The sequence below is a fragment of the Cebidichthys violaceus genome, unplaced genomic scaffold (genome assembly GCF_023349555.1).
Source record: "Cebidichthys violaceus isolate CVI_PGR_0920_01 unplaced genomic scaffold, fCebVio1.0.p SCAF_15, whole genome shotgun sequence".
NCBI lineage: Eukaryota > Metazoa > Chordata > Actinopteri > Perciformes > Stichaeidae > Cebidichthys > Cebidichthys violaceus.
Window position 1 is genome coordinate 5,051,698 of NW_027176318.1, and position 14,734 is coordinate 5,066,431.

At 44.1% G+C, this 14,734-nt stretch overlaps 1 protein-coding gene across 1 annotated transcript in view; it reads left to right on the forward strand.

Annotated features, from left to right (window-relative positions):
* Positions 1–14,734, forward strand: part of pard3aa (par-3 family cell polarity regulator alpha, a) — a 312,866-nt gene that overhangs the window by 287,341 nt on the left and 10,791 nt on the right. The window contains 1 exon segment of the mRNA XM_068710318.1: positions 7,189–7,309. Coding sequence (XP_068566419.1) covers positions 7,189–7,309 — 121 coding nt within the window.

A 14,734-nucleotide genomic window follows, 5' to 3' on the forward strand; every position in this document is an offset into this window, starting at 1 on the left:
ACACGTGTGCTTTCATATTGTTCATAAGCGTCTTTGAAAAGAAAAGATTTGGGGAATTGGAGTTCTTGAGCATGATCCAGCAAAGGAATTTTATGTGTGCTTGCAAGTTTCGGGACATTCATTTAGCTTTAATCATTAGCATGCAGCGCAGCTTTGTCTCATTAGGAGGTGGCACTGCTCTGAACTTACTGTGATGTGTACGCACGCCTGATGTGTGGGTATGTGTTTGTGCCAGTGTGAATTCATTAAGCAGTCCCAACCATGCTCCCAAGTCTCTCTCTCTCTCTCTCTCTCTCTCTCTCTCTCTCTCTCTCTCTCTGAGTTAGTGCCTCTGAATCAATTGACTGGGATTAAGGGCCTTAACTTCAAAGTTCATCTCTTCCTTCATGGAGGACGCAGCTGTCAGTCAGAAGCTGCCATGCTCCCCCCTTACCAGAAAATAACTTATAGAAAAGTTGCCAGCAATTGAGGTGAAGAAAGTTCTCTGGAAGTCCATCATCCATATACATTTTCAGCCGTGGCCATACCATAGTGCACACCGTGTCATCATGTTGGGTGCTCTCAAAGAAGCATGATATGAATTTTAAGTCAGTTGATGAATAAAAGTTGCTGCCTTTGGATATCAATTTGGTCACACTGGCTACATTGACTGTACTGTATGGTATACATTGACAAACACCATTTTACACTAAAACAAACACGGAAGCACCTCACTTCACCACATTTTTACAGTCAAACATAGCATGCCTTTTTTTAACTGTGAAAACAAACTTCTTGAACTGGACCCCTGTAAGCTGCCTTGACTTCAAATGGACAGCCACTATGACCGCCTGTCTGTCCTCCCCTCTGTCCTCCGCTCCAAGTTAGAGCAGCTGCACAGGATCGGTTGAATAATTGATCCATTTCCAGACTGCACCTGAGCATCCATCTTTTTTTAAAAACTTTTATTCTCTAGTTCTGGCCATCCAACTGGCTCTGCCAGAACATCGCCTCAAGCCATTTCGCTGGCCTCTTCCTCTTTTCGCACACCACCATAAAAGTACACCATATACAGTATTGGAAGTTTTAAAACAACCAAAGGCACTTTTAGTTCCTCTTTTGTTGAAAAGGTCACACCTGTTTCCTTCTAACCACGAGTAATACATCCACACAGCGCAACATGCAGAAACAAAAGCGCCTTTGATCAGTTCCAGTGCGTTCTCATTGGAACTGAAGCCATAAAACGTGGCGTTGAAAAGGCTGAGCAGAAGGCATCGACTGTGTCTCCCTCAAATGTAGACAGCTGCAGGGCCAATTCCCAACTTGCACCTGTATTTTGGCAATTGTTCAAACAGAAGAATAAAATAGAGAGAAAGAGAGAAGTGTTTTTAATGTAATGACTCGTAGAGAAGAGTGGTTGTAGCACATGCCTTTGGGGTAATAAAGCAAATTGGGGTGAAGGGGGATGGCCGGCTGCATGTGTGCCGGGGCAAATGGGGCTTATGAAATACTGAGGGGGGTAGCTCTCTAAAGGGACAAAGAGATAGCTGAAACTCATTTTCTGTAAACTGTGGTTCCATGCGGGGCAGAGCTGTTTTTTTCATTTCTCACACTAGGGAAGCAAGAGATGAACGGTACACCAGGAGCCAGCCATGCTGGACAGCCTGTTAGAACTCTATAGGCACTGGTTCTTTCCCTTGCTAATCAGAACTCCACACTCCCCAGTCACGCCACCACCTTGGCCTAGGCAGGCATCCCAGATGATGTCCTCTTAGGACCCCCAAGGACCCCATATGGACTGAACGGAACCATGGATACACACACTCAAAATGACACACAGCTCAACAACAGCAACAGCCCCCATCTCGAAATGGGATTTTTAGCTGGCAAGGCGCAACTGTCAGTGCATCAGTCACAGGAGGACATGGGTGAAGTCAGAGCCTGACAAATCCAGGGTATTATCAGGCCTTTGTCCAGCCTGCAGCTGTCACTTACCAGGCTAGTGGGAGAGGATGAGGGGGACAGAAGGGAATTCATGACCTATCCCTGTAACCACAGAGGAGTATTGAGGCATTCAGAGATAAAACATATGGGAAGAAAGAAAGAAAGAAAGAATGGAGAGAGATGAGGCATAGAAAACAAACTAGAAGATATTTTTAAGAAGATGGAAAGGAGAGTAAATTGGAGAGGGAGAGAAATGAGAGAAGAGGGCTATATGCTTCAAATGCTTCCGTTTGATTGCAAGAATCGTGGCAGATTGGCCGATATATACGGATTTCCTCTGAAGACTCTAAAAAACTGCTTTATCTTTGTCCCTCTCCCCTTCGAAAATGACCAGCGGTAATGCAGATCTAATCTTTTTCTATCATTGCGGTAGGTCCCAAAGGCTGTCCATCTCCCCAAAAATGCCTCATCTTTCTGTCTTTGAAATAAATGAAAGTCCACAGGGCGATGGAATAAAGATGAGCCAAGCCTTGATGGAAGATTGCCAAAGGGCCCAAACTTAAGACGCCTGCCCCATCATCTGCTGCATGGAGATACTGGGGCCGGAGCAAGAAACCAGATAATCTGATAGAATTTCAATCAGCAGTGATCAGATAAGAAATAACAGACCGTCTGATTTTAAAGTCATACCGACGCCCCGACAGTTCAGCCTTTCTCACTTTACTTGGAAATGAGCAAGTCAGCGACAGCTCTCAGAAACCCCTGTCAAACTTCTGTTGAAATTTTACCCCAAGGATTATAACACTCTGCCTCTCTCATTCTGATTGGCTGGGACTGGCCCCTGACCTCGGGGATGCTCATATGACCCATGTTACACTCTCAGTGATTGGATTACTCCTTTATTGGCCAGCGGCAGTGTTTATAGGGGCATGCTGAGACTCAGCGCGGCTTTGATCCACCAACAGAAGCAAATAGGGGGACTAGGGCCATAGTTTGCATCCTTGGCCTAAGCCTCGTGGTGTGTGAGACATCTGCCAAAATCCTCCTGGATCAAAGGATGACTATTACACAGACAGGCATCCACATACCCCAAACTGCAGCTTTAGAGGGCTCCTGACCCCTGTCAACAGGTCAGGTTGAAAAACACAGGTGGGATGGGGGTCACACATATGTATGCACATGGACACCATTGGTTCTTAAACAAAAGCTCTAACAAATGCATTCATGTATAAATTGAGAAGTGTGATTTACTCAAAACGCTATATTCATCACAGGTTCAAAAAGCTTGGAGCTTATTTGTTTTTTTGTGTTGTTCCCTGTCATTTTCCGACTTCGGCAAGTTGTTGTCACCCTTTCTTAATAAAGGGAGAGGATGAGTTGGAGCAGCAGGAGGAGCAGCAGATCAGTAGAGGGTCTGTTATTGTGCAGATGTACCTGAATCCTTGTTGTTTGACCTGACTCTGCATGCCTGCATGCTTCACAAGTTCACCTCTCCCTATAAGCCCTCAGAATACGCTCTCAGCCAAGCTATAAACACAGCAGCGGTGTGGCGTTACACAATACAAGGTGTCTGTAAAGTGAGGAGAAGAGAGACGGGGAGAGGGAGAGTGTCGGCTTCTTTGTGTCTCTCTCTCTCTCTCTACATCCATGAGTTGCAGTCTGTGTTGCAGGGGCATGTTTGCATGCATTTGGGAGCGCAGCTCATTCCAATGCCATAAAATAGTGACACTTTGTTACGCCCCTCAACGGCTGATACCAAAACACAAGACACCCTTTAAGAACCATCTGTTTCCAACTTAGTAGTTCTGTTGCCTGGACCTGAGTAAGTGTTTCTGTTTAAATTCAATATGTTAACCAGGAATTTTACAAGGGGCGACTGTGCAATGGGCTACCCCATCACACGGTCACCCCTCGCTCGAGTATGTGACGAGTTGGAATGAGAAGGTGTTGGGGACCAGAGAGGGCTGACACACTGCCCTGTGAACATACGGATGAATTTTGAGTGATTGTCATACAGGGGGGAATGGACAGGGCTCTGGAAAGGCTGTGGCACACGGATACTTTATCTGCATGTTTTTTGAATTACTTTACAGGCGGCATCACATTTTCCAGATCTGGGATTAAGCCCTGGAAGCTCATACGATCATGATGCAGACAGCCTGCCTGTAACCCCGAGTACACTTACACAACCTGTGACCTTTTTTCCTCGTGCACAAACATGTGGCTTATAGCACACTGATGAGCAGCGCTCATTCATATTCCCTCACACCCGTCTATTATTGGTTGGAGTGACACATTCATCCTAATTGCTGAGGTGGTGCGCTGACGTACATTGCCACCAATCACCACTGCCCGCCCCCCCCCCCCCCCCCCCCAATCTTTCCATGCAGCTCTTGTTCTTCAGGCCCATTACAGACGTTGATGTGTTCACAGGGGAATTTATAAGCGGTGACACCTGATGCATCGCCAACGATCATGCTGACTAATTACACATCGAGGTGCCCAAGCATTGGGGAGCTCTCCGAGAAGGCAGCTGAATCCATCTTCTTTATGTATGGAGACAGGCCTGCTACCGGCTGTTACAGTGATAGTGGCGCCTCGTCGTGCTTGATTCCTGCTCTTTCCCAGCGCAAAGTTCTCCAGCTCTTTTTTTTTTTTTTATGAATATATTTACACTGGAGAATTCCACAGAGTGGTTTCCAAGAATCCCATCAACTTGGTACCCCCGTGGTGGGTGGAGGACCACGAAGAGAAGCCCCTGCAGATAATCTAGATATTGCACAGACCTCCTTTGAACTGCCATGACAAATTCACCCCTCGTTAAATCCCAACCCCGCTCCCAGTCCCTACGCGATGCAATTTCCATTTGTAGCACAAAATATATTGAAGTGCCTTGCCGCGAGTTCTTTAATTTGCCGGAGATCTTGTCTTCGCTGATCTTCTCCCTTTCCACTCCCCAGCACTTCATCTGTCACACACAGAAATTTGGTAATATACAGACCGACTCTCTTTCCTAGATTGATGCTTCAGTGCGTGAGAGAAGGGCAATAGGTCCTTTTGTGTAGGAAGCGTATATGGACACAAGCAGTCTTGTTTTATAGCCTGGGTTGTGGCTCATTTTCTGGATCCCCCAGCTGGCTGCCACTGCCCCCACTGGTTCCTGTAGTCCAGTGGCCCATGTTTGAGATGCTGATGCTAGCATTGGCCGTCCCTGGAGGGTCAAAGGGAAAAATTTATGAGTCTGTTTGTTTGGCGTCAGCTTGGTCTTCTCTTTGACCAGCCTCGGGGATTAAACTAATTGCATGCATTGGACTGCCCAGATCTATGTTTGGTCTTTTCCCACCCATTGCAGTCTCGTCAAAAGCTCTCATACGAGCCGGGGAGATGCCATGTATTTCAACATATCTATTAGTTGGCATATATTAAGGAAATGTGAAGAAATACATTCAGAATTGCAGATGTGTTTCTTTTCTTTTCTTCTTAATTGCCGTGTGGCTTTATCAATGTCTTTGGACATAAACATGTCATGTGGGGAATCTTGAAATCTTTGGGTTAATTGGTGATTTCAAATTCAACAGATGGATTCAATGTTCATATGGAGTATATAGCAGTGTTAGTCATACAGAAACGAATGGATTTACATCACATGCGTGCTACCCTTGTAGTTAAATGTAATAAAATCTATGATAAAAGAGAGCACATTTGGTGACTCCCATCCTTTATCAGTCTTTAAGTGTTGCTATAGGTTTGTACTTAAAGTCTATGCTGCTCTGTTGTTTACAAGCTACAATTAAGTCATTTAATTTCTTTAACATCGCATATGCTATTTAAGCAACGTCATGCCAATATAAAGGGAACATTGATTTTGTAATGAACAGTAATAGAAGGACTTCACCATCACCCCACACCCTAGAAGCGTTGGCCACCTCACACCCCAATGAGCCACTTAATTGCCCACATCCACATAAAAGGCCTAATGCACGCTCCCTGCGCTCCCAAACACATAAAGCTATAGGAATCAAATGGACTATAACTAATACAATTGATTTTGATCAGGCAGTACGGATAACACTATGACCGCGCCTTCGCCAAGTGCTACTCAGGGGCAATGCACAGATATCCGTTCAGCCTTCATGAGATGCTATTTATTGTGCTTTTAATGATGCTTGATTGGCAGCATGTCCTAGTGCCCATTACCATCAGAAGGATGTGCTCATTCTAATCTGCAATTATCACCATAATTGCGCCCAGAATCCTCTGGGCCCAAATAAGCAATCACTTCCACCGCTGGCGTGCCACCTGTAAGTGCTTCCACAGGAGGACATGCAGAGTGACAGGGTAACAGGTCCTGGCTGACTTTGTCTCTTTCCCTTTCCTCACATGCTCTTGATTAACCTTTCCCTTTTTTCTCCCAGCGCCTTCATGCCTTTATCTTCCTTTTCCCATCCCTCACCCTATCCATCCCACTCCCTACATCCCCGAGCTCCCATCCCCTCCCAGCACAAATTCCTAACCTTTGGTCACTTTCATCCCTGTGGTATGCATAAATACAGGCCCATTATCAAGACGGTTGTCTCGCCATAATTATGCATTTTGTCATGTGCTGCCTCTGTAGCTGGTGATAAAAGGAGAGCCTGATTAAGCTGAGGGAAGGCTATTGATTCCTATTGACAGGGCCCTCAAAGCCCTTTAATGAAGGGGATGTAAATGAGAGTTTTCCACAGTGTTTAATGACTGCGTACCATAAAAAGGCCAAGATTCTCCTGCAGTCTAAAAGGGACATGCATCACTCACAATGGTGCACGAGGGACACTTTCAGTTATAGGGATGTTCAGGAGCGCAAGAAAAAGCACATTGAGATGTCAGTCAGGTATGCAAAAGGGAATCATAACTGTCAGATCAAAAGGATCTTCGACACAATTTAGTGGGGTGTTAGGGTGGTCAAGTGAATTATTCAGATATGAAAAGGCATCAGTAGAAACAGAGTAATGTTCCAGGTATTATTTCTGAGTGGGGGCTTGATGAAATTACTTCCAGATAACCACTAAGGGCCTGATCAGACAGAGACAGGCGTTCGTTTAAAAAGGGGCGCATGGAGCTTCTTTTTTTTTTGCGAAACACTTCCTTCTTATTGAAATCCATTACAAAAAGTCGTCACAGGCTGTTAAAACGCGCTCTGTCTGATCAGGGCTTAAATGTGCGATCTGGATTCAAAACAACTAGTCCCACCATCTCACCTCCTCCGTCCCTCTGTCTCTGTTCCAGCAGTCACTTGGCTCCCAGTAACCACGACCGGATACAATTGCTGAGGCACGAGTTCCAGCAGGCCAGGCAGGACGACGACGTGGAGGACCACAGGCGCGCCTACAGCTTCAACCAGTCCTGGGTGAGTGTTTGGATAGGAGCTGCGCTCCAGCAGAGTGGCGCTGAGCTGCACACGCCCAGATACACATGCTCCAAAATACCACTACACCCGGAGCTCTTAGAACGATTCCCCCCGATGCACCGCTGGACTCTGGATTATCTCCAAATCCACCGGCAGCTTAATGGCTTCCTTACACTCAAATAGATAGTCACTGAAAATAAGATGGAGGAATTAAACTACTTGTGACACAACTTTACTTTGATCAGAGTTGGGCACTACTCGGTCACAGCATAATAATGCAACTGGCCTTTTTTTTCAATTTCAATGTTGCTAAAAAAACATAAAATGCCATTTGTTATTGGGATTCACATGATGAGTATAGCTATTAATCAGTTAATTTGATCAAATATACAGTAGATGAAAATGTATTACAGTAGATGTTATTCTTTCCAGTTCATGCCCATGATAGAGAGTGAGAAAACCCCACTGAGCATGAATGTGAATTGTTTCCTGCGATGGTTCCCAGGGGAAGACATTTTGTTATATAAATCTGCAGACTGCAATTAAGTAGAGTCATAAATTCCTGCATCCCGGGATCAACTATAATAACAATCTTCCTTGTGAAATGAATAATAATTGATTTCACACAGTATGAAGCACAGCACAACATTAACTTTCAGTGGTTCCTTGAAGTGAATCGTCTGACGCCGTCATTTCTGGAGCGTCAGTGTTGTACGGCTGCCAGACTATCTGACTCATGTCCCGAAAACTTTCGGTCAAATTTCTTGGACTAATTTCTAATTCCCGGGGCCCGACCTTTGACCTGGAACTAATTGCTAATTACTCCCGTCTGTCTGTGCCTTTTCTGTCTTGGAAGTATGACACACTTACTGTATGGCATAAAGGGGGAGAGCCGATGAAGAAGGGGAACATTCGATGACAAGTGACTATTCAGGTCTTTGAATCAAAGAAAGGGGTGAGAAATTGTAGACAGTGAGCCACACTGTTCATTTTCATTTCCATTATACTTGATTAAAGGGATTTTTAAATTAAGAGTTTTTAAATTAAAATTTGAGAGTTTTTTTTTTTTAAGCCTTTTTTTTTAAACTCCTTCTCCGTGATTGATCTCTAGCAACAATGGATTTACTCCTCATAATTGGAAAAATGTAATCAAGTTAATTCCTTTGTTAATTCATTCGGACCTGATCTCATATTCCTTCCTGCTGTGCAACTGCGCCAAGAGTTTAAGTAAAGAAACACTTTCATCTTTCCACACACCCTTTTATATCCCTGATGATCTCAACATGTGGTGCCGCTCACTTAACTTCTCACTTTGTTGGGAGGGATATCATTTAGTGTTTCCCGAACTCTCTTTCTGGGTACCCATTTAAAAAAAACAAAAAACTTCACGACCCAATTCACAGACTTTAGCTTTGCAGCCAACAGATAAGATCTACTGATCAAATAAAAAGAATACAACTTCGAGAGTTAAAAAATAAATGATCACTTGTCTTTTAATCATGAGAAGAGCAAATTTGCGCATAATTGAAAGTCCCTGACCATTTTTACTGCCATTTCCACATCACTTTATATTATCGAACCGGTAAACCAACCATTTCCAAGAGTTAATTATTTGATAAATTGCTACTTTGTACTATGCATGTGTTAATGAAAACATATACACATTCTAAATACAAATCGGATGATAACCTATTTAAGGTCAACCGTCCTCTATATTTTAACTTTGACCAAACAATTATAGAGCCAAACTTATAAGATGGAGCAGAAACAATTTAGAGGTCAAATATTTTTGTATTTTTTGTCGTCTGACTGGCCTAGTTGTAGGGGAAAGAAGTCTAATTGTTTCACCAAGCAGAGCTATTTTCTAAATTATGGGTCAGAGTGTCAGACCTTGAAAGTTAAAATATTTGGCATCCAATTATCAATGTCAGTTTGTCAATGAAATTGGTTTGGAGAGGAGGCCGGGTGTGTCTGGGGTCTTCTGCTGTTTTTCCCATTCCCTGACACCATGTGTTAATACAGAGGAGGGCAGACTGCATTTGCTCTGGGTTTCCTTCGCCGTTCGTCCTCCCGATGGTTGAGAATCACTAAAAGCAGGCTTTTCTCGCCACTGTAGTCCTAATCTCTCCCTCTTTCCATTCTCGCTCACAAAGAGAGAGGTTAACTGTTTGTTCAGCACTAAGCAGTCTCAGTCTGTCTCTGAGCTCCTAATTGCTTGTGATTGTTGACATTGTTGAGCGTACCCCCACTACTCCACTGGTAATAAGATATAGAGCCAGCCCTCGAGTATTGAAGTCTATTTTATTCGTCCCCTTTCATGTTATTTTAGTCCCGCGAACAAGGATTCACAATGGCAGAGCTTGTTAGGAAAGATACAGGCAGGCCCATGCTATCTACGTGTTAACAACGATTAGAGGAACTCCAGGGAAGTCCCTCCATAGCGTCATCCAAAAACCGGATGGAGATGGCTCTATTCGTGAAGAATGGGGCAAAGGTTTTGAGAAGAAAAACCAGGGGAAACTGTGGCACAAATGTTAGGTTACACGTTCAGCCGTTTGTGTGTTGGTGAAAAGAGGAAAAGAGAAAGAAAAAGCCTTTAGAGATGTACAGACAGAGGCAGTGGTAAGAGGTAAAAAATAAACTTGTATCGTTCCCTTGCAGTTTCCATTTCAAAGGCATGTTTTTAGACTGATTATGAGCTGAAAACTCTGTATAACTTTCAGAAAATTAACCTGTTTCATTCAACTGTGGGTTTTAGAAGTGCAGCCATTAGCATTTGTAGAAAGCGTGTTGACGTACACTGTAAAACCTACTAAAGCTGCTTTTTGTACAGAATTTGATATCTTTGGTTTTTACAATTTGCGCTCTGAGTCATCGCTGAATGTTGTCTGCAGTGATGAAAGTGAAACCTCTGTGACCCCCCACTCAAAACATTCAGTGAATGTAACCATGAAAAGGCGAGATGCTTCAGAAGGCAGTTAAATGCCTACCACATCAAAGTCTGCAAAACTGCACTTTGATGCACGCGGCCCCTGAGTACTCAAGGTTGCATCGTGATGACTTCCACACAGATCCACAAGCCAGAGCAGGAGCTAGCATCTCAAGGCATGGCTCAGATCTAAAATGTATACTCCGCATTACTTATAAAAACAAACGGTACCAGCTCAGATTTGCTTTTCCAAATATTGTGATTACAGTCATATTGAAGAAGCAATCTCAACTCAAGGTCCATTATTTAGTAGCAGTTGTGGATCAAATCACATGATCTTCAAATATTGGAGTTTGAAGCAGATGGAGGTTTCATGTCATGGAAATGTAGATGTTAAAATTTCCATTTTTTTTTTTCGGAGCACTTCTGAAAACAGATGTGTACAAAAGTATCTCACACCCATTCAGTAACTGTTCTGGAGCTTTCGATCACATTGCATGATCTTCATCAGCAGATGGTGTCTCCGCAGTTGCCATGGAAAGAAATGTTCAAATTTTAATATTGTAATCATCGAAAGCTGTATAACAGCCACTAAATTTACCCAGACATGAGCCTTTTTTGCTGTTTTGTCAAGAGCTAATTTTGGGTTACAAGAATGAACTTTGAAACTCAAGTAAAACTGGTACAGATTAAGCCAGATTCTAGCCCCAAATTGGTCGCCCCCCCCACTACTTTTAGAAAAGGGCAGAATATTTCCCAGATCACATGGTTTGATGTGCACCCTGAGTGGGGGTCATGATACCTGATTCATTGCCCGAATCAATGCAAATTTGGTCATCCGATCACGCCATGACGCATTAACTGTCAAGTCTGTACTGTAGGTCTCAAATGTACGTATATCGGATCTTGCGCACATATGGATCCTATCAGTTAGACCACATGCCAAGGTAGCCTAGCTCGCCTTGACTTCCGATCTCAGAGAGGTGTGAACAGCATGTGGGCACAATCCGGACAATTTGTCAAATGTATAGGTCTCCATCATCTTCCCGTCCACAGGGGAGTTCTTCTCCCGAGGAGAGCAAATGGAAGAGAGGAGGAAAACCGGGGCTAGAGCCCAGCTGAGACTCGCTGTCTAAGTTTTATTAAGTTACTGCTGAGGATCATTCCCTTATTTTGCCCCGTCGAAGTAAAAGCTTTTAAATAACAAAAATATATGTGTTATCGCCGAATAAGCAGTAAGACAATTCTGCTAATACTGCAGCAAAGCCTTTAAATAACAAAATGACGGACGTTTATTGTGAATTATAGGAAATTAAATGTGTTTATCCACCATTTAACAGCCGCTCCTTTACATACAAATACATACATACATTGAATTGACACTTGGACTCACATATGTAGACACAGCTGAGTTCCGATCTGGTGCACCCAATCACAAGAGTCCCATTTAAGAAACAAGCTCAACCACGGCCAACGTCGGCTGTTTTGCAGTTTGACCGGTTCCACGGTCCAATTTCTGTAGTGAGCTTGTTTCAATATTATCGGAGGAATGTTGTGGCTTAAACTGTAGTCTTGAGACTGCTGTGCTATTAAACTGAACTCCTCTGCATCTTCCAGACATCTGCTGCTCCATGTTTTTCTTGTTTTCTTCTAACTTTCCATTCAGAGTAGAATTGAACAAAGTAGCGCTGCCTTTCTCTCTTTGTGTCCACATTGGTTAGGATGTGGTCGTGTTTTGGAATTGTCACTGGACTAAACCGACTGGGGGTTCAGTGCTTTCTTTTTTCTTCTTTTTTTTGCGAGCTCCATGTCTGTCAACTGATCCGTACAGTGTGAGCTTAAAAATCACAGGTTCTGGCTGCGCAGAAAGGCCCATTAAAACGTGTAGTTTGGGTTCACATAACAATCAAGATGAATTGTTTGCCCAGCTTAAAGTCACATTCATATTTAATATAATTATGTGTTGCTCAATAGCCTCGGTGTCCTCTTCTCTTAAAAATACATCACCTCTTAGAAATGTTTCACTTCTGGGGTCGGCTCCCTCTGTGTGACTTTGACCCCTGGCTTGTCTCCGGGGTGTTGGAGACTGAGCTCAGGTGTGTCCGCTGTGAGCACCTGTAATGACAACGCCGAGGTCAGTCCTCGAACCCCCGGCACCTCCTTATTGGAATAATGAACAGGACGCGAGAAGCCCTGTCTATCATGCCCCCCCCCCCCCCAGCCAACACACACAATTAGAGCTGGCGTGTTTTCTCTCCCTCCCCGCCGCTCTGTGAGAGGGGATTTCCAGATGTTCATCATAAAGTGCGATGTATTTTCCAAAGACTCGCTCCCTGTCTGCGGCAATGAAATCAATTTGTGCTGTTGGGATGGAGCGCCAATGAGCGTGACCACACAGAAGAGTGTGAGCGCCATGCTGGTACCTTGGATCAAACGCAGCAACGGCAGCCTGTAAAGCCCTTGTTTATGTGAATTCCTTTGATTTTACTATCGCTCTATCTGCTGCTACCAGGCTACATGGTTCCGCAAGCATTTGTTGTGTTTTACGGAATCTCGGGTTCCTGTGAATGTGCTGCTCTATGTTTCTGGCAGCGCGGCTCACTCCTTCCTATGTGATCATGTGACGACTGAGCCGCTTTTAGCAGCAGTCACTTGACTTCCCGGGGCTAGAGAGTTAAGACAACAAAGCTCTGTGCCATGACAGCGTGTGAGTCCCTGACTCTCATCAGTCACACAATACATGGAGTGTGTGGCTGCATGTATATATTTGAACAAAGACATTTTGTCCATAATTCCACGTACTTGCAAGTGAATGAGCATTTTAACGGTTTGACCACTCAGATTGTGCAGAAGAGGACCATAGCATACTGTAAAAAAGATGCGTCTTCAACATGTGGACTATGTCATTGTCCTCTTGCTACTCTTAGTCACCAAAAACAACCTGACTGTGTTTTACAACAGCAGCTGGATTTGTCGATATATGGCGATCTTGATCAATCTTTTTGTCGAGCTTCTTCCCAGTTTGCTCGGCAGCGCTAGCTGTCGACGCTGCATGGGTGATATATGGTTATGGATATTGCTGTTCGATGTTGTGCGAGTAGGGAGCATGCTTTACTGATCTCATGATTACAACCGCCATAAGCAAAAGGACTTCATGCCAACACATTTGAACGACATATCACACTCATAAAATTATTTAGCTTGTAGGGAGTAGGAAATGTTTTTTTCATTGGAAATGCAATACTGTTGTATTGTTCAAAACACATCTGCAGTCAGAAGCGTGCGTGTGCACAGATGTACGCAAGCCTGCACACTGAATATGCTTTAATACCAAACCTGTGTGTTCGTGTTGGCAGATAAGATAGAAAGCAGCGGGAGGAGAGGAGAACAAAGCGATTACACTTCTCTTACATCCACATCATAATACATTTCAGCACTATTACCCCACACATTCATCCACAAAGATAGCTTCACCACAAAGAGATAAGACTCGAACATTTCGTTCTGCCATTTGTGCATGCTGTGGAGTCCTGAAGTGATCTAGAGATAACCAGCCCGACCTCCCATCCACCATGGTTTCCTGGTGTAGGGGACCGGGGAAATGGCAGACCACACCGCTCGCTCTCAGATGGATACTACACCCGGAGCCACGCACCCCGGAGACCACAAATGGACTGGGCTTGCTTATAATAAATTGGCGGAATTGGGTTCGAGGACTTAAAGAGAGAATCATTATCCAACTGCCCTTTTTTTGTCAGGATGTAATGTTTCGCTATACCATTCTCTCACTTTGGTCTCGGTCTGTCTGCCCATTAGCAACTTAAATGTCTTCCATATGTCTGTTTGTGTACAGCAGGGCTGCTCTCTCAAAACTGTTCCCTATGTGGTGGGCTACAAACACGAAGCGTCATGAGGAGTGTGGGCGGTAAAGCCACATGTGAGTGCTGACCCATCACAGCAACCTGCTTTGATATCGGAAAGGTCCGTGACCAGCTCTGAACCAAGAAATATTACACCTTGGAACCTTTAAAGCTAAACGTCTTCCCAGCTGCTTTCCTGGTCCCGGATTTTTGATAGCTGCAAATAATTTTAATAATTACGACCCCCCCCCCCCCCCCCCCCCCCCCCCCGACTCACCGTCTGTGAATGCTCTTGTTTAAACAGGTGATTCCTTTTCTTTTTTTTTCTCCCTGCCTTGTCTGCGACACCACCAAGGAAGCAGGGGAGCGATAAAAAGCGTGCCGTATTGACATCATTTTTCACATTATTGGATAAAAAGGAACACGGACGTCTCTTTGATTCGATTTTAACAAATGTCATGTTTTATATGGCATTGTATTCCGGGCCTAACATGGAATAATCTGATTCTCCCCCCATGGATAATGACATTACGCTGACAGATTTTCTCTCCTGGCTATTTCTCATGCATTTCTGTTGGCATGGCGTCACCCACCTCAACCCTTCAGTTTCTAAATCCGAATCCGGAGTCAAGCTCC